The 21,177-nt window shown below is 39.6% G+C and overlaps 1 protein-coding gene across 3 annotated transcripts in view; it reads left to right on the forward strand.

Annotated features, from left to right (window-relative positions):
- Positions 1-892: 892 nt before the first annotated feature.
- The window catches only part of AUH (AU RNA binding methylglutaconyl-CoA hydratase), a 113,300-nt gene continuing 93,015 nt past the window's right edge, over positions 893-21,177 (forward strand). For 2 of the 3 annotated variants that reach the window (XM_071424740.1, XM_071424739.1), the window contains exons 1-3: positions 893-1,191; positions 10,132-10,199; positions 10,297-10,384. In XM_071424740.1, the coding sequence (XP_071280841.1) occupies positions 966-1,191; positions 10,132-10,199; positions 10,297-10,384 (382 nt within the window). In that variant the 5' untranslated portion in view covers positions 893-965. The remainder of the gene's footprint in view (positions 1,192-10,131; positions 10,200-10,296; positions 10,385-21,177) is intronic. The other variant, XM_071424738.1, reaches the window with a different exon arrangement.

Below are 21,177 nucleotides of genomic sequence, written 5' to 3' on the forward strand. Positions count from 1 at the left end.
GTTCACTGCAAATAAACGTGCTGCACAACTTCCAGCAGTATCATGAAGCCCTGATGAAACTAAACATCTCCTTTTACTGATGAGAAATTTGTCTATGGACCTGCATATTTCAAAGTCTGTGTGAGAATCACAGAATGTCAAGAGGTTGGAATGGACTTTAAGGATCATCCTGTCCCAACCCCCTTCCCATGCCATAGGCAGAGAAATCTCCCACTAGACCATGTTGCTCAAAGCCTTATTCAACTTCAATGCTGCGAGGGCTGAGGCACCCACAGCTTCTCTGGGCAACCTATTCCAGTGTCTCATCCACTGTCACAGTGAAGGACTTCTTCCCAAAATCACACTTAAATTTCCTCTCTTCATTTGTACCCATTACTGCTGGTCCTATCACTACAGAACCTGATGAACTTCCCTTCAGATACAGGAAGGTTGCTATGGGGTGTCCACACAGCCTTCTCTTCCCCATCTCTTCACCAGGCTTCACCAGCCACAGCTCTTTGTAGAGGAGGTGTTCCAGACCCCTGTCTTTGTAGAGGAGGTGTTCCAGACCCCTCATCACCGTCATGGCCTCCTCTGGACTTCATCAGTTTCTTCTCCTTCTTCTGCTGGGGATCCCAGAGCTGGATGCAGTGCTCCAGGTGGGGTCTCACCAGGGCGGAGCAGAAGGGCAGAACACCGCCCTGCTGCCCGCGCTGATTTTGACGTGGCCCAGGATGGGGCTGGTTTTCTGTCAAGTTTCAGATCTCCCCTGACTGACAAGCCTTTTCCCCAGCCGGGAGAGGGCCGGCGCAGGAGCCGGGCCCGGCCGGGCCGAGCCGCCCCCTCCCCGCGGCCCCGAGCGGCGGCGGCGCCGCGAGGAGGGGAGGGGAGGGGGGAGCGGCGCCCCGTGCGTGCCGCAGCCGGTCACGTGGGCGGCGGGACCGGGGCCGGGGCCGCGAGAGGCTGAGGCGGCGCTAGCAGCAGCGATGGCGGCGGCGGCGGCGCTGGGCGGGCTCGGCCTCCTGCGCGCCCGGCTCAGGCTCGCAGCCGCAGCCGCCGCGACCTCCGCCGCCCTCGGCCGAACCGGCCACCGCGCGCCCCCGCTGCGCGGAGGCGTTGCCGCCGCTCTCCCCTCGGCCGGGAGGAGCTACGGCTCCCAGGCGAAGGAAGAGGAGGAGCTGCGCGTCCGGTACCTGGATGATGAGCACAAAGGTAACGAGGGAAAGGCGGCTCTGCACCTGCCGTCCCGGCCTGGCCGGGGTGACCCCTGCGGGGCAGAGAGAGGGCGGCCCTGGGGGAGCTGTCCGGCGGCGAGGGGCGGGAAGAGAGCGGTGGCTCCTCCTCCTTGTCACCGCGGCCGGGGTTGCGTCGCAGGGTGCTGGGAGCTGCCGATATGGCAGTGGCAGAACTGGGTCAGCTTGGTCCTTCTTGGCTCTTCGCGTAGAACGGCTCGGGTTAGAAAGAACATTAAATAGTATCTGGTTCTAACTCCTCCGCCATGAGCAGGGACACCCCGTACTGGACCAGATGTGCTTAGAGCCCCATCCAGCCGGGCCTTGAACACCTCCAGGAATGGGGCATCCACAGCTTCGGTGGGCAACCTATTCCAGTGCTTCATCACCCTCACAGTAAAGATTTTCCTCCTATTAACTAATCTAGACCTATATTCTTCCAGTTTGAACCAATTCCACCTTGTCCTGTTGCTACATGTCATTATAAATAGTCTTGCCTCATCTTTCATGTAGGCTCCCTTCAGGTACTGGAAGGCTGCGACTAGGTCACTTCCAAGCCTTCTCATTTCTGCACTAAACAGTTCCAATTATGTCAGCCTTTCTTTATAGGAGAGGTGTCCCATTCTTATCATCTTGGTGGCCTCCTCTGGAGTCACTCCAACGGTTCCATGTCCTCCCTGTGCTGGGACCCCAGAGCTGGATGCAGGGTTCCAGGTGGGCTCTCACCAGAGCAGAGCAGAGGGGCAGAATCCCCTCCCTCCCCTGCTGCCCACACTGCTTTGGATGCAGCCCAGGACACGTTTGGCTCTCTGGGCTGGGAGTGCCCATGGCTGGGTCATGTCCAGCCTCTCAGCCACCAGCACCCCAAGTCCTTCTCCCCAGGACTGCTCTCCATCTGTCGGTGATGATACTGGGGTTTGTCCTTAACACTTGGTCTTGTTAAACCTCATGAGATTCCCATGGGCCCACTTCATGAGCCTGTCTAGATTGCTGTGGATGTCATGTCCTTGAGGTGTGTCAACAGCGTCGCTCCTCTTTTCCAGAGTACTGCAGCATACGTACCATGTTTGTGAGGTACACCTCTGTGAACTGGCATGTGTTTGCCACTCTACTTGTGAGAAAATGAAGTTTATCAGCAAATGTCTGGACAGACATCAGTTTTGTGCTTGTGTGCAGGTGGCAGAGAGAGCATAAAACTGATATCCATGTTTTCTGTGGTGGAAGGTATGGCTTCAGTATTCTCTTATCTCATGCCATTCTCCTAGTAATCATCTCATCCTCCTTGCTTTTAGTGTTGTCAACTACTACTCACTTTTTTCTACTCAGCTATACCAAGAGTCTTATTTTAACTCACTTGGTTAAAAAAAAAAAAAAAGAAAATCTGTGCTCCTTAATGACGTGCAGCCAGTGCATCACAGCACAGACACTTTGTACTTCCTTTTCTGATGTGATGCTCTCTGGATTTTGAAAGTGTTCCACTTCCTTTGGTGTTTGTCACTTCCCTCCCGTATTGATGCAGCAGGGCTAGGAATGGTGGAGGAGAAGTAAGTGCAAACTCTGTTCCTGAGGATTTATTTCTCTAGCCACGATAATTATACCTGCTTTTACGGAGAGGGCCATAGTATAGGGTTTTGGTATCTGCAGCATGTGAATCTCTTTACATGGAGAATATATATTGGAACCACCATGTGTTGAGATGTACAGTTTAGTTTAGGTCTTTGAGCACATTAACTCAGCTTTTTCACACCTGCTGCCAATTAAGGCAAATACCTGTGAGTTGAGTATGCCTGTACATAGATTTGTATACATATACAGAGAGGTAACTTTAAAACTTTGAATTTTAGTATGAGCTTAGATGATTATTCTTTCTTTTTCAAGGGAAAAGTGATGTTGTGCTTTCATCTGAGGGCTGGTTTTTGTCATTATTTAGGATTGATAGTAAAGATGATATCATCTGGTCCTGAAATTATCTTCTGTCTTGTAGTTCTGTTTCCAACTCTTTCCACTTCCTTTAAAATTTACTACTTTAGTCCTGTTTTTCCAGCTGACTCTGAAACTTGGAATTAGTTTAAAACATCTATTCAGATTTTTTTTTTTTATTATTTTGAGTTAAGGAAGAGACAAGACAGGAGCAAAGAAGAGTTTGTAAAATGTTAGAAGAGTGTTTTTCTTTGTTTATTTTGTGCTTTACCAAGAAGTGGTAGAAAATACCACGATCCTACATAGTAATCAACTTTTATGTCTATTACACAACAAACATAGAGTTAGGCAGTGTGTTTCAGCTGTTGAATTGGCTAGGAATCATTGTTTTTATAATGTTATGAAGATGTTTCATACTGAATATGTAGCCTAAAGCCCAAAACGTGGAGATGTTAAAGCAGCTCTTGCTATCATAAGGAAGGATTCAATCAGTATATTTTTAATTTATGAATTCTCTTAAGTGGAAGGAATTTTCTTTGGTATTGTCTTTCAGGACATAGAAACACACACTGTTTCTTAGAAAAAAGATAAGAACAAGGATGTAGAATTAGGCCAGAAGGAGACATTAACTTCATATGCCTTCTTCAGCAGCACAAAGAGCAGGCAGCATTTCTACAAAAGAAACATGGCTCTACTTCCTCCCTGTAGTGCTAGCACACACTCTCCTCCTCACCTTGTATACCAAGTTCATCTATATTTTTCTGCTTACAGCATGTAATATCTCTGCTTAATGAGGACACCAGCTCTGTAAACACCCCTCCGGTCTTTCTTGCTCTTCTCTACCCTGACATTCCTTGATCTACCATTTTGTGTTCTTGACATCCCCACATGGTACTCTGGTGCCCCTGTGGCCTCATCACACCATCCCATTACATACTTCTTGACTTGGTGCATGCACACTCAGACCCTGCTCTCTGACTACCTTCTATGGCACATACATGCTTGTTGATGCTGTGGTTGTGCTCTTGCACGTGCCGAGCATTTCCATGTTGCTCAGAGAGGACTGGATACTTGGGAGGAAGGAAAACTGGCTGTACCTGCCTCATGTACAGGCATGTGTCTTGTAGTGCTAGACAAATCTTTGCCTGTAGGCAGAGTAGCAAACTGTTCTGCTTCATATCACTTCCATGGGATTTGCATACCCCAGGTCTTGGGAAGTTGTTAAACATGAAGTAAAATGAGACTATGTTTGCAAAGGCTAGTTATTGGAATTTTAACTCAAGGCATTCCAGCTTCCAAATTTGAAATCTGACCAGAACTAGAATACAAAAGGTGGGGGATTTTTGAAGAATGTGATTGAAAAATACCTGTATATTCTGCCCTTGTTGCAACTTGTGAAGCTCTTAGTGTCAGTTTTCTGTGAGTAAAGATGACTGTCAGTGTATTAATTTTTTTTAAATTAAGCATCTATCTTTTACTTTATTTGAGATTCTATTTGATCATCACTAGGCCTGAAATGTATTACAGTTATTGACATTTCAGAACTTAGCCAAATTACATTAGTGATCCCATTACAAATTTAAATGACCCTAGTGCTTTGGATTTTTAAGTTATAGGTGCCATGGGGAGAAATATCTTTTTAGTCTTGACTCCAGTGTGACAGTGACACTTGCTGGAATGTGATATAAATATTTTTAAAATTTAGATTTTACACTAGAATGACTTCTTATGGTCAAATTTCCCAGCTGGTTTTGGTTCAGTTTAGAATAAGACAGCTTTTGGTCTTCATCAGTTGGAATTTTAATATACATGGAATGGGCAAAAACAAATACAGTCTTGGTTGAAGTTGTTTGCTCAGAGGTTGGTGTGATAGCTAGCTGATAAATTGGAAAAACTTCCCATCCCTTTGCCCTGTTTAAAGCAAGGCTGAGCAGGTGAGATCTACTAACTTAAGAAGTGCAGAAAAGAGTTAGATCAGAATTTAGAGATGAAACAGGCTCAGATAGGGAATTCTGAAGAGTGTTTGGTGCTTTTAAAAAGTGCTTCGTACACATCTGTGTGATTTTTCACTTAAATACTTCTTGATAAGGTAATTAATGAAAGCCACCAGAATTGTGCATGATATATTCACCATATGTTCCTGTTTTGCTTAAGAAACTACTTCAGAATAATAAACATCTAAGTCTACTTGTATGCCTTGGTGTATCTGAGTGGTTAAGTGAAACAAGCTTAAAAATAGCTTACTTTGATCCCCCTTCCACTTTTCAAAGCACAATTCAGACTTTTTAAAATATTTTTTTTAATTATGGAAAAATGACTTGTGTGTGTATTTAATGCAAATAAATAATAAATACAAATAAAAATAATTCTGCAATTACTTTATATGCAGATGTAGTGAATCTTTCAAACTCTGGCAAAATGTCTAATATTGGTTTAAAGACAAGATTAATTTTTAAGTAACCATTTAAATGTGTTTCTACCAAACACTGAGAATGATCTTTTGATCTCTAAAATGTGCAAGATAAAAGAGATAAAAAATATTATTAAAAGTAAGATCTCCTGTGTGCTGATACAAACAGTAGTTAAACCAGGATCTAATCTCTTCACTTTATTCAAGTATTAAATTTAGTGTGTGCTTTGAAACCAGGATGTTTCTGGAAATTTATGAATATTTTAAAACTATCCTCCAGATACGTATGTATTCTTACTTCAGTGAAAGACATTTCTTACTTTTACTATGCTTTCATTTTATAATATAACTTTGTTTTTTATGATATAACTTTTATAATATAAGTTGCATTTTCTTTTTCTCTTGAACACTGATAATTATACCACAAGCAGCTTTCTCTTTTGACAGGGCAGCTTGTAAGTAGAGAATATATTGTACATTTATGTATGCTTTGCCTCTAATGGTTGGCTAGGAAAGTAGTATACAGGAATATTGCTGCTTATATTAGACAGCACTGGGAATCATTGTCTCTTGGAAAGCCTAGCCAGTTAAGATGAAGTTAGTTTTCAGTATGCAGATGTATTTTTAATAGATGCACATTGTGTGCTAAAGTGTGTCCCAGAAATAATGTGGGGATGACTCCAAGGAAAAACTATGACATTAATATTTGGTTCAGCATTATGTGAATGCTTATTCCTTCTTAGTAAATCTGTCACATTTTTGATACCATACAGATACACCAACAAAGCAAAGACTACTACTGCTATAGTACTACTACTGATTTCTACTTCTATTTATTGATGATTACTTTTTAATATATTTTCTTTCACAGGTAGAGTTTTCAAACAGTTTATTTTAACGGATTTCAGAAACCACATATATATGTGTGTGGTTTAGGAAAAATGAACCATGATTAAATGCTTTAAATGTCAATGTAATAGGTGTTATTGAAGAGTCACGGCCCTCAGGTCAAGTCCCCCATGACTGGAAAAAGGGAAACATTGTACCCATGTTGAAAAGGGACAGAAAGCTGAAGTCTGGGAACTAGTGACCCATGAGCCTCACCTCTGAGCCTCACTTCTGTGCCTTCCCTCTGTGAGGAACAGATCCTTCTAGAAGCTGTGCTGAGGCACATGGAGGACAGGGAGGTGATTCAAGACAGCCAGCATGGCTTCACCAAAGGCACGTCCTGCCTGACCAACCCACTGGCCTTGAATGATGGAATTGACTCCATCAGTGGTCAAGGGAATAGCTACACATTTCATTTATCTGGACTTCTGGAAAGCCTTTTGCAGAGTTCCCCACAACACCTTTGTTTCTAAAGTGGAGAGAGATGGATTTGATGGACGGACTTTTCAGTGGATGAGTAGTTGGTTGGATGGTGGCATCCAGAGTGTAGTGGTCAATGGCTCAGGGTCCTGATGGATGTCAGTGACAAGCAGTGTGCCTCAGGGGTCTCTTCTGGGACCACTGTGATTTAGTATCTTCATTGATGACATAGATGAGGGGATTGAGTTCACCTGCAGCAAACTTAGATGATAACAAGATGAGTGGTGCAGTTGACACACCTGAAGGATGGGATGCTATCCAGAGGGAGCTGGACAAACTTGGTAAGTGGGTCCATGAGAATCTCGTGAAATTTAAAAAAACCAAGTGCCAGGTGCTGCACCTGGGTCAGAGTAACCCCTTGTATCAGCACGGGCTGGGGTTGAGCAGATGGAGAGCAGCCCTGTGAGAAGGACTTGGGCATGGGCACTCCCAGCCCAGAGAGCCAAACGTGCCCTGCGCTGCATCCAGAGCAGCGTGGGCAGCAGGGGAGGGAGGGGATTCTGCCCCTCTGCTCTGCTCTGGTGAGAGCCCAGCTGGAACCCTGCATCCAGCTCTGGGGTCCCAGCATAGGAGGGAAAGGGAACTGTTAGAGTTGGTCCAGAAGAGCCATGAATATGATTTGAGGGATGGAGTACCTTTCCTGTAAAAAAAGTCTGAGGGAATTAGAACTGTTCATCCTTCAGGATGGCCTACTGTGACATTCAATTTTCTGAAGGGAGCCTGTAAGAAACATAGAGAGGGACTTAAAACTGAAAGAGAGCAGGTTTAGTTTAGATATTAGGAATAAATTATTTACTTTTTGGGACTGAAAGTGATTGCCCAGAGAAGCTGTGGATGCCCCATCCCTGGAGATATTCAAGGCAGTGTTGGATGGGCCTGTGGACAACCTGGTCTAGTGCAAGGTGTCCTCGAAGGAGGCAGGAACTAAATGATCTTCAAGGTCCCTTCCATCCTCAGGATGCTCAGATCTTGTAGTAATGGCATATCGGAACAATAATGATTCAAATGTGACTGTAAGGCATGGTCTTTTGTATATATATATCACTGCAATATGTAGGTATCCCTTGCAAACCTTTTATACTTTTCCTCTTGCACTTCTTGCTTCATATTTTTTTCGTACTTAAATGAAAACAACTAGGTGGGGGCCATCTTTATCTTTTACTTCTGTAGAAGAAAGCAGAAGTGATAGTTTTATGACTTGATATAACACTGCTAGGCAAAAATTGACTTGTATGATTTGTCTTCAAGGATAATTCCTTTGTATGAAAAAATCTTTAAAGTGCTTTAGTGTTAAGTGGAGGTTCCTTCTGAATACACTATTGTTGGTTGTGGAGTAGCAGTCTTTCGGCTCCAGTAGGGAGAAGAAAAATTCAAGTGTCATTAAGTGTTATTGCCATTGAGTATAACATGCTTCTGAAAAGGATGCTATTTTCTGACTGAAGTATGGTTTGGAGTAATAGCATCTCTAGTTAATTCAGGCATGCGATTTGTAGTGCCTGAAAATCAAAGTGAAGTCAGGGTGAAGGGTCTTTTTGTTGCTTTAATGTAGGATGATGCTTTTGCCTAATCTACTTGTGTTGAACATACGGAATATTTGAATTTGGAGTGATCCTTCTCCTGGAGAAGAAGTTGTAACAGCTGAAGAAAAGTGCTACATTACCACTCCTTTTTGCTTAACAGCATGTAAACAGATTCCTATGCAAGTGCTGAGTAGTGACCTTTGTGGGTGCTCCTGAATGAGTATCTCCAGCCACAGGTATAAGCGTGGGAATTCAGCCTTGTAGAACAAGGAACGGAGGTCATTTGGGTTGACCTGGCTCCACTCCCCTTTTAGGAGGGATCTATACTTAACAATTGACTACCTTAAGAGCAAGAAAGGCATGTGTGCTTTATTACTGCATTTGACACTATTTTTATTTGAATCTTGACAGCGATAGCTGACAAATGGAAGACTTTGTCTTCAAATTGGTAACTGCAGAAGGAGCAGGAGCTCTTTTAAATCTTGTCATGTGTGTGCAATGTACATGCAGGAAGAAGGAGAGGAAGGGAGCTCAGACACTAATGGGTCAGTCCTAAGGGAGGACAGGTCTTCCAGAAATAGAAGAAACAGTATGCACTGAGATGACAAGGAAGGCTACAGGAGCATAATTATGTATAGATTGTACATTCAAAGCTGAGTGGTGAAGTAGTAATCACCTGGGCAAACAATGAGTTTCTGGAATTCTGTTTTTTCATATCATAGGTTGGTGGCAATACTGTGGGCATTTTTGTTTGAGACAGAGCTTCCTTTCTGCCTTTCATTCCTGGTCCTGCCCTAGTCCTATTTTCCCCCTTATCCTTGCATTTTCTGCATAAAAGGTCCTGACTGATAAAATGTTACCTGGGCAGGATCGGGACTGTGTGCTGGTGTTTTGAACTCAGGCAGTTGTGTGGGTTCAGGCAGTAATTGTCCAAAAGATTGCTATAATTGTGATAAACTTAGGCATTGCCAAAATAGACTTTTCAGAATTTTCCTCTTTGATATTCATGCCTGTTAAGGTGAGTGGGGCATAATAAAGAAAATTTTTGTTTCTGCTGCAACATTCAAACCAATGCACAGGTAATCAGTTAGACAATTGATCTGTAACTGGGCTAAGGGAGCTGTGACTGTGTCTTTGGAGCCATGTACCAAGCACTGAGCTTGATTTTCGTGTTTCAGAGAGATTTTTTTTGTTTGATTTTGTTCCTTTTTAAACAAAAATACCAATTTTTCCCATTGGTGGCATTCTTTCTATGTTTATGACTTCCTTTTACCTGTATCAGAGTTGCTGGTCTTTGCTCTGATAGCACTTCATGCTTTAAAAAGTCTCTGGAGATAGTCTCTCTAAATATGGAAATACGTGCTTTACAATTAAGCATCTTTCCTGATGGCGTGTCAGCACTTCGTGCAGAAACATGAAATTTGTGCATGCAGTTGTGTAGTTCTACATTCAATCTTTGTAAGCACTGTTTCCACACAATGATGTTATGGCCCTATTTTTGTTATTAAAGTAAGTGTAATTTCTGTTGAGTATTGAAAAGAATAAATAATTTTATTTTCTTTCAGAAACTCAGTAGTGATTACACTAGCATTTTTTTTCAATCCTCAATGCCTTTTGTATAATTTCAAAATAATAATAATTTACATAGATGATACATATTTCACTCCATTGTAACAGTGATGTGATCTTTCTTCCTCTCCAGGAATTGTGGTGCTTGGATTAAACAGATCTCATGCCAAGAATGCACTTAGCAAAAATCTTGTAAAAATGGTAAGTGAAAAGAATAGTTTTTACTATAAAGGTGAAGTATTGGAATGAAGCACTTTAAAAAGTGTTTGGTGATTCCCCTTCCTCCTTTTCTCTGTAGATGTCAAAAGCTGTGGATGCTTTGAAATCTGATAAGAAAGTACGAACTGTTGTATTCCGGAGTGAAGTCCCGGGGATATTCTGTGCTGGTATGCAAACTTAATTTTCCTAAAAAGCTGGAAATCTGTATTCTCTTATTGCACTAACAAAAAAACAAAACAAAAACCAAAGGCCCAGATTCCAAGGAAACATGTCTTTTTCGTATATTAATCTCAGTAACAAACAAAACATTTTTAAATTATTTTCCTCAATTGCTAACACAAATCAAATATTGGGTTTATTCCTTCTGTGTCATAAAGTATTTCAAAATATATAATAGTTTAACCATGATAGTGAAAAATCATTTAATTGATCTAGAAACTCTTGCCAGTATGTCAAAATGAGGTGCAAATAATTTGAGGCCATATAAAGAGGCTTTGTAGAAAGCTGTGTCAAACCTTTCTTTTAAGTGCATTAACTTGAACTTTTAATTAAAGAAACATATGTAAACTTAAAATTTCATGATGAATATGCATGTTACTGCAGCCTGAATGTATTCTCAAATTAAAAACAAATCAAAACAAAAAGTACACATCCCAGCCCACAAATCCAACAGTATATAAATCTTGCCAAAGTGCTCAGAAAAGCAAGAGCTCTCAGCTACCAGATGCTGGGAAACAGAATTCGCTGACAAGTCAAGATCAATTCATACAGCAGTATCTTTTATGAATATCAAGCGAATAGTCTTCTTATTTAAAAATGTTTCAACCAGATCTTACTTTATTCAAATTTAATTTACATCCATTTGAAACGGAAAACAGACGTAAAAGAACAGTTTGTTCTTTCAAGAGAACAGTTCAAGAGAACAGAACTAGAAGAACAGTTTGTTCTTTCTAATGCATTAATAAAACTGTCAAGAAAGAGATCAGTTCTGAAATTTTATTTTTCTGATCCTTTTTGTAGTTGTTATTCTTGATAGCCCAAATAACATAATTAGTTTAGTTCTAAATGCAAAATAGTCTTTCCAGTTTTTAAATATGTAGCGTACCTAAGCACTTTTTGTTAAGTTTAAAATTCTTCTTCTGGCTTTTAGTAGGCCTGTTCTCATGCTGATACAGTTTTCACTTACAAGACTTGTGAAAATAATTGTCTTGGAAAAAAGGGAATAATCAATTCAGTGCTTAGTAATACATATAAATAGGTTAAATGTGTGTGTATTAATCAGCATATTTAATTTAAAGGTTGTATCTTGTTTTAAATCAAGAAGTTTTAAGTTTTAGTCATCTCAGAAAAAAACCTCTAGTTTTTAAACTGTTGAGGAATGAAGCATCAGAGCAACACATGCAAATGATGTTTCAAGTTAAATGTTATGTACTTGAAATAAAACATGGCTGTTGGGGTTTTTTAAAAATGTTTTTTATTTGACATTCTTGAATTTTGTAGTAGTGGTGTATTGGAAATAGGAGGGCAGAAATACTTATTTTAAGGGAGAGTATCTCAGGTATGCTTCTATTATTGTTCTTACGAGCTCCAAGTATGCTTCCAGTATTCTTTGTTAGCTGCCTTTTCCAAGCTGTTTTGGGATAAAGATTTAACATATTCATTGCTGCTTGTTTATCTGGCTTAGAAAGCCAAGCAATTCAGAGTATGTATTAAGACATAACAACAGAGAACATACCAGGACATTAGGAAGGAAAATTAGTCCTGAAAAGAAGATTGTGAAAGACAAAGGCTGGGTAGCTATATTGGGATCTTAACCCGGGGAGTAGAGACGGGGTGTGAACTAGGTGGCTCTAATTTTAAAAAAGTGAGGGGTGAAACAAGTGTCCTAAGAAAGGAGATTCCTGTAGCTGAACAAGTGAAATAAATGGTGTTCTAACAGTGGTAACTGAAATTTAGAATGAAACAGAATTCTTGAGGCAGAGTTTGTTGATGAAAATTGCACAGTGGATGGATGGATTGCTTCAGTAGGTGACTTTAATGGGTGTCTCTAAAGAGAATGAGAATAAAGGAAGCATAATGAGATCTGGAAAAAACAGGTTAACAGCTTAGGGAAGTAAGATGAGGAGAGGAACATACTGGATGTAAGAAGGCAGTTTCTGGAGGGAACTCAGGAAATTCAGTAGAACAGAAGAAAGTGTTTTCAAAATTAAATGTTAAAGGAGAATATGTTACTTCAAGAACATTTAATTTCCTTAAAAAATGCAAGGATCATCTTGTGAAATGTCACATTTTCTTATGCCTTATAGTGCTATTTAGTTAGGCTAAACCTGGAATGTTTTTATTTTTTGTATTTCCTCAATAATGTTTTCTTGCTAACATGTGTGGGAATGTATGTTTTTAAAAATACACTTTTATGATTATTTTTTGGACCACCATCTGATGTTTTACAGACCGCATATTGGGAAACTTTGTCCTAGAATGTAGTTCCCTTTTATGTGTGGAATGAAGTCCAAGATCATTAAATCCTGCCATTCCTTAGCTATCAACACATATCTGTGAAAGCCACAAGCCAAGTGTCTTGTTTCCTTCTAAGGCCTAGTCCACAAAACATGACATCCAGCCATTTTTCTGAAAGTAGCAGTGTGGATGATTAAAATATTTAAACTCTTTTGATGACTGATGTAGATTTGGGTATGATTTCAAATTATGATATTTTCACACGGTGAAATAGGAGGGGGACAAAAATGGAATTGTATAAAAGAATGTAGAGATGTGCCAGAAATCATATCCTTTCATTTCTGCATAAAAATTCACTTTGAGTCTTTACCTACTCTTTTCTTTGTGTCTCTTTTTTAATACTTCATACATCCATGGGTGGAGAAAGCTCCTCATTAATGCTCTAGCACTGATCAAAAGGGACGCCCAGAAGTCAAAGCCTTGAATGTCTGGGGTTAAGGGTGTCTGTGATTATGCATAGGCTATGTCTTTGAGTAATTATGTCTGTAAAGGCTTCTTGTGCTTCCATTAGAAATGCTCTGGCACGGAGTCACTTCTTGGCTCCTTTCTTTCTACATCTGAAATCAAGTAAGTTAAGTATTGGTCTTTCTGGAGTGAACATGTATGACCAGTCCTGGCCTATGTAAGCTGAGGCTATGTACTTGCACCATTCTGCAGCCATAGTAGGTGAATCTGTAAAGGAGTCTTTTTATTTCCTGACAGTGTTCCATTCTTGAGGAAGGCATAGGCTTATGCATGGAATAAGGCAGATGTCCCATGTGTAAAATATCTGTGATCAAGTAATGATGGGCTGTGCTGTGTTCACACAAGGTGGAAAATTACATTCACATAGGCAATTTGAATAGCTTGATTTTTCATTATTAACATGATTTTGACATATGTATATTAGTGATACTGCTGAGGTGCTTTTTGTGAGCAGATTTTTAGGCTTTTTTCATCTTCAAAATATTTGTAGAGATAAGTCTGCGTAACAGTGTTGGATGATACAGTACTGGGAGGAAGAGAGGAAGCAGTATCCTCAAGTTTTTTCAAAATCTAATTTTGCGTTGGTGTGTTTGCAGAGTAGATAAGGTTTGAAGAGACTTCAGTGATGTCATCTGGTCTGACCTCACTACTCAATCAGAGTTATTCTGGAGACAGTCTTAGGGCTTCTTCTGATTTTAATTACATGAGGTCAAAAAAAAGTACAAATAAAATACTTGTTTAAGAGCAATTTTTTCAGTTTTCAGAGAGTATTTGAGAATGGCTTTCCTCTGAAGAGAATTGAACAAGCTAATATTGTACCTTAAAGCTTTTGTTGTTCAATTTTTTAAGGCTTTGAATAGAAGCTGAGATAATATTTATAAAACTTCTAGTTATTATAGAATTTTACATTTGGATATGTTTTGGCTGAAGCTGAAGACTGCTGCATGGTTCTAGGTCTCCTGCTTTCTTCTGTTTTTTCCTATCTCACCCACTCTTGTCAGTATGTTTGATGACGTGAAATAGGGATTATGCTATATTTTGCAATTGAAAACTATGGGATCAAGTAATAATGCTTCCTTTTAAACAGTTTTATGTGTTGATGGTTATAGTGATTAAAGAAACAGATTCTGATTATATTCTTTTCCTTCTACCTTTTTGCTTTCTATTTCTTGTATTGTTGTTTTTCTTGGTTATGTCATGTTCCTCCATCCCTCTTCATGTCCGGTCAAGAAAGCATAAAAAACCATATTCTTCATGTATTTGTTTCAGGTAGTAACTTACTGGCCCATAGTCCATTGGTTCAATTTACAGCTCATGCTGATAAATAAACCCCCTTGCTACTGTTTTACCATTCAGAGTAGTACCTTTCGTGCCTGAACCAGGTACAACTGCTTAACCAGGACAGTTGCTTAACTCTTACTGTCCAAGTCCAGTCATAGATCATTTCTCTTAAAAATCCACATGTGAGTTGTTCTCAGTTTCCCTGCATCCATCTGTTCTCTGTTGATATGCAGAAAAAAAGCCTACTATCTCCTTTAGGAGAAAAGGACTAGAGGAACGCACTGCTTCTGGATTTTGATTTGCCTGGGAGAGTTAGGAGAGCTTTCTGTTTTAACTTGTAACTTCTTGAGACTTTTGTGGTGACTGTGTTTAGAGGGTAAGTATTTAGAACTGTCTCTCTTCAGGATTGGTTTTTCAAAGTGAGCTGGACTGTATGATAGATATTTTGAGGTTGATGGGTTATTTGCTTTGTATATGTGTGCATACGAAGAGAGCAAGCTTTGAAACAATTTTTACTGTTCTTTGGAGACCTTAGTTCAAAAATCTTTGAGAGATATCAGAATATAGACAGTTAACTTTTTGCTGTTTTTGTAACAGGCTTTCAAGACAGTTGAAAAATTTTGGTATTTGAGCTCTTTAGACCATTTTGACCTAAAAGTTACTGCAGCTCGGCCAATAAAGTCCCTTCTTGGAAAAGCAGAAGAAATCTCTGTGCCAGAAAAAAAATCACCATTTGAATCTGTGGTATGAGTAAAGCCAACCCAAATGCTTTTCCTGTTGGCATAATTTGTCTGCATCAAAATTTTGTTTCCATCAGAGCTGAATTGGCTATATGGAGTTTAATTCCTGGCTGCCACTTCCAGCTGGTGCAGTTTTTCTGGCAGAAGTTTATGAAGCAGACAAGCCTGGTAGAGCAGATCCTTGCAGACTTCTTTGTTTATGAGGTTTTAATATGGAGGAGTAGAGGAGTTTCATAATAGCTCTCAAATACTTGACCTACTCTTATTTTTATAGAACTAGCAGGAGTAGTAGGGAGGCATTACTGTGGGTGTAATCTCCTTTTTTCTTGCAGTCTCTGTTATGCAAGCAAGAAGAAGTGTATACTTTCCCAGACCATATTTGGTTCTCCAGATTTCAGCTCCTGCACCAGAAACTGAGAAAAGATTTTGTGTATTACTCCACTCTTCCCTCTTAAGCATTCAGATCACACATGAAGATGTTTTAGTGTCTTCTGAATATTTCTGTTGCTGCATGTACCTTTCATTTCCCCAGATAAATGCCTTATGATGTAGACTGTAGCTGGGTTCTTTCCTCTTTCTCATTCCAAGCTTTCACCAGTGTTCAGATGCCAAGCGCTGTAGACAATTAGACTCAACAACAGTTGCATTTCTCCTAGATCAACATCAGTGACATGAAATACGTTAGGTTGGTCAGGTCAGCCATGTGGCAGCTCTGTCTTGTGAGTGTGCACAGTCATCTGTTACATTTGGGTTCTACGGCTTGCTTTGTCCAATGTAGGTGATTTTGCTTCTTAATTTTGATGTCGTGTTTCTGGATGATTAATTCCCGTCATTATTTTCTAGAGTGCATGTTGAACAACTGAGCCAATAGAGAGTGCAGTTAGGATTGAGGTTTGATCCTCTAGTCTATATACAGAAAAAAATCCCAGTAAGAAAAACTGGTTTAAATATCTTTCTTTTGGAAGTACCTTAGTCATCTAACTCCAAATGCTCCTCTACTACCTGACAACACATACTAAATTTCAGAAGTAATTAGAATGACAGTGGATTTTTCAGAGCTAAAAAATGCAGAGAGGAGTTTTCCAGGAGGTTCTTCAGTAAGAATATGAAAATCTAACAAAGTTCATTTTTTTTGATTTGCAGAAGACTGACCCATTCCTGATGAGGAAGCAGGCACAAAGAATATGATAGGAAATTGGGTGAGACTGTACTCAACAGTGCAGTCTTCAAATCAGCATCTAATCGACTAGGAAATTTTATGTTAAGAATCACTTGTCTGTCTTCTCATTGGTTGGTGCAATGCCTTACTTGAGAAAATGATAGAATTTGGTTTCCATTTGTTAAGATTTCTGAAAGTTATTCTCCAGATGGGAATACAGCTTTTAAACTAATATATATAGTTCACATGAGCCTCTCTGAGAAAAGTCCAGGAGCTGTCCTGGTACTTGACAGAGCAAGCTGCATCCAGTTCCAAAACAGACCCGTGACTGCCCGATGCTGAATCTTTAAGAGATGCTGCTGGCATCTCTGTGATAACATATATATTAAAAATTGTGAAGAGCCATGTGCAGCAGCCATGAGAGAGGAGTGAGAAAAATATGGAAGAGGAACAGCCCTGCAGACCCCCAGATCAGAAGCAAGGAAGGGGAGGAGGTGCTTAAGTGCCAAAGGAGAGATTCCCTTGCAGCCCAAAGACAAGACCATGTCATAGCAGGTTGTCATCCTGGAGCTCATGGAGGATGAATCTGGAGCAGATATCCACAGTGCAGGCCATGAGGAACCCCAGGCTGAAGCAGGTAGACACACCCTAATGGAAGCTGCAGCTCCTGAAGAGCCCAGTCAGGAGCAGGGTCCTGGCAGAGCTGTGACCTGTGGGAGAGCAGCCTATACAGGACCAGATGCTCTGGCAGTTGTGGCCCATGGGGGACCAATGCTGGAGAAGGACTGTGCCCTGTGGAAAGGACCATGCTGAAGCAGATCCTGAAGGACTGTCTCCCGTGGGAAGTCCTGGGAAAGACTGTATTGTGTGGGAGAGATTCTGTGCTGGAGCAGGAAAAAAGAGTGAGGAGGAAAGAGTAGCAGGGATGAAGTGTTATGGTTGAATTGCAAGCCCCACTCCTCCTCCCTTTTGCTCTGCACAATGGTGGGGAGGGGTGGGGGAGTTAATAACAAAGTTAAGCCAGGAAAAAAGGAAGAAAGAATGGTGGGGAGAAGGTTTTGTTTTTGTTTCTCACTGTGTACCTTTTATTGCCACTAAATTAAATTTATCTTTCCTAAGTCCAGTCTGTTTTGGGCATGATGGTAGCAAATGAGTGATCTCCCTTGATTCACGAGCTTTTAATTGTATTTTCTTTCCTATCTTACTGAGGAGAGGAACTGGCAGAGAGCCTAAGTTAACCTACACATCCAGTTATTTTCCAGATTTTTTTTTATTGTCCAGATTTTTCAAAGTAAGATTGAGGGAAGACCTTTATTCTTGAAGAGCTATGAATTGAGGTTGGATTAGTTATATAAAGTCTCAGAGGAAATGGTGTAAAAAATAGTCTAAAATAAAAGTAGTCAGGAAGATTTTTCTCCAGTTGAGTGAGTAGTGACCAGAGCTGTGTAATAAGTATGCTATAAAGGTTAAAGTGGAATATCTTCAGCAGGGAAGACTAAATCTGTAACTACTTGGTTCTTTTTTCTGTTCCTTACTTGAGGGGCAGGATTTTTTTTCTTAAGGCTTGTGTATGGCTTCTGTTTAGATGACTCAATCTTCCTACCTTGTGTGCCGTGAAGACTTGTGTATGAAATATATTGTGTGTCCTTTTCCAGTTTGGAAGTGCTCTAATGACAACTTCAGTTTAGTTACTCCTTTAGTATCAGGAGCAATTTATGAAAATATTGTATTTCTGTCTGAGAAGGGATTCCATTGTTTCACTGAATACAGATGGTTTGAATTGAAGGTACTTTCAGCCAGTGTATACTTGTCTCCTGTGTCAAAGATTTCTAAGGGTCTAGTGAAAGTAAAGACAACTTAATTCATAGCTAATATTACCATAACATAAAGCTTTTTTTTTAAAAAAAAGCTTCTGGCAATTGGATATATATATATTCAGCTGTAATGCTAGTTGTGGATATTTCTATGCCATTTTTCTTCCTTTTTTGGTCTTGAATGACCTGTGGACCATAGCTTACTATGATTTGTGCATACAAATAAAAAAAAAAATTAAAATCAGGCTATTAGTGAAAGATAAATTGTGAGCTCTAGCTAGAGAGTCATCTTTTTAGCAGTATTTTTCTTTGATTGATGCAATTTTGAGATTTGCTTTTTCAATATGGTGAAACAACATCTGACTTCCTTCTCTTCTGTGGCTTGTGACATCTGATAAAAAAATGGAACTGTAAAAGTTTATTTATTCCAATGATACAAGCATTCTTCTTTTTCCTTCGTCAATAGGATTGAAGCCATCTTGAACTTGAGATCCATGCTGTTACTTAAAATTGACTAAAAAGATCCAAATCTGTCTGATTTGGTTCTCTGGTTGTATGGTGAGCTTTGCCAAACCAAATCAACATTTTGTAGAGTTACCTAATTTGATTGATCAAGCTAGTGCTTTACTGGTATAATATTTACCAAACGCTGGACTCTGCAATACAGTTATGTGGAAACACAGCACCTACTTCAGTCACTGGAAATGTGAGATTATTTTGTGTGATGGATATCTGTCTTTAGAACTCATTTTGAGCAACAGAAGGTTATACTATATTTGGTATCATTCAGCTGGCTTATGTGTTCTGGGGAGTATACAAGCAGGATTAAAGTGTATCTTTGGCTATTGGAGTCCATGGTGTTTACCTGCTGATTAAAAAATATATTTAAAAAAATTTCTGTTTTAGTATTTTAACAAATTGCCCTGGGCTTTTAGTCCATTACAGCAAACACACACAATTAATGTGTGTATTTTATGGAAATATTTTTTCCAGTGAAAGCCACCTAAAATCCTTAAAATATTAAGTTCTAGGTAAAAGATCTATTACTGAGGTAGCGGTATTTGGTTAGTTCTTTTTCCAGAGGAGGGTAACAAGAAGGGGAGTGATTTTCCTAAAGCTATGAAAAATTATAAAAGCATGGGAAAAAATGATCCAATTGAATCCCTAAAATTGTCAAATTGAAATATTTGGTACAAAGTAATTTGTTATGTCTGGTGAAGTAGTTACAAATAAATATACTGATGATAAGAGAAGTTTATTTGTTTGGACTCTGTCTATGCCAATCAGAATCATGCTCAGGATATCCTCTAGGTAGCTGTACAGAAAACCTAGGGAGACAAATGTCTGAAAGAAACAGTTGGCCATTTTTGGACTGCCTTCCTACACCTTGTTTATATTATGTTGAGTAAAAATTTTGGAGGTGTAGCTTGCTTTTTATAATAGTAAATTGAGGATTTGAGTCTAACTTTAGAGCTAAGACTTTTATAACCAAATGACTGAAAGTCATTTAATGAATGAAAATAAGTATAACCATATAGCTTACAAATAGGTAAATCAAGTATCATCCCGAACAGCTGGAGAACTTCAAAAGTTTCTGGAGATGCTTGAAATTGGTGCAATGCTCTAGATCTTTTGGATTGTTACAGAAATAATAAAGAAGTTTCCAGAGTAGAAATTTGTAGTGACTTAGTGTCCAAACTTGATACAGGCAGGAACGGTGAATATCTGGGATATGCAACTTCAGCATATCCCAGAATTTAAATAAAAGTGACATCTTGATGATTATGAAGCAATGAAAGGTACCTCACTGGAGTACCTCGCCTGACTACCTAGAACAGAGAAACACACATACAGATCTTACTTATAATGCTATAATGAGTTTTCAAACAGTGAAATATTTTCTGGAGTGGATATACCAGAACAGACTAAATTAAAATTGAAAAGATACCAGATGATGCGGAAGATTTTATATTGGGAAAACTGTGTTGTGCAGTGTCCCTAGATGGTTGGACAACTTGTTTTCCCATTTGCTCTTATAAAGAGGCTGTGCTTTCTGGATATTTTATGTAAATATTTTGAGAATAATCAGAAAATACTTTCCTTTGTTTGTCTTTTTTTTTAAATATGCTTCTCAAGGGTTTGCTCCTCTGATGTCTTTGGTGATGTCACTGGCTTGTTGCAGTTTTGGTGATGTCACTGGCTTGTTGCAGTTTTGGCTGCTTGGGAATGTATCTTTAGTGGCTATGTATGTGCTGCAAGTGCAGTGCCTTTCATTTTTGACTTTAAAAAGTTGTTCTATGCTTTTTCTGTAAGGTTTATCCAAACCCATATTTCTTAGGTTGCATGAGTTAATGAATTCCTATATTTCATATAGTTGTTATAGTTAGGTTTGACTTTTGGAATATAGTCCTTGTGGAACTGCTTAGGACTGCCTGGGAGTCATATTGAATTTCATGAATAAGTACTCACATGCATCACACTTTTTTTTTACCCTCCTTTTTTATCCTGTATCTTTGAAGCATGTAATTAGAAGACTATTGGCATATATGACACCATGTAAGAAATTCCTGTAATTGCTTACATGTTAAAGATGTGTAGATGAACTTGACCATCTTAAAGAAAGACTTAACTGGAAACCTGCATAACTATCACAAGACCGCTTCTGATGTTTGTGTGTGGATCAAAGAGAGGACTGTGGAATTCAGTGCTGCTGAAGTCCTTGGTTGGATAGGTTAGACTAGTGGACAGGATACTCTATCTGAACAGTTTTGTTTCCATGAAAGTGAGTAAAGTCTTCTTGAGATTCTCCTGTCCAGAAAAATTCTTAGTATGGTATAATTTGTCATCTTTGGGCAAGCTAAAGTCGGTGTCCTGCAGGTGTATTAAATATTGTTGATTTGATATCTAAACCTACAGGACTAACTGTGTAGTCATTGTTGGTATCTTTAAGATCTTTGAAGTCACAGGGCAGTTCAGATGAGTCC

The sequence above is a fragment of the Agelaius tricolor genome, unplaced genomic scaffold, assembly GCF_023055355.1.
Source record: "Agelaius tricolor isolate 1412-34295 unplaced genomic scaffold, bAgeTri1.0.p SCAF_4, whole genome shotgun sequence".
Classification (NCBI taxonomy): domain Eukaryota; kingdom Metazoa; phylum Chordata; class Aves; order Passeriformes; family Icteridae; genus Agelaius; species Agelaius tricolor.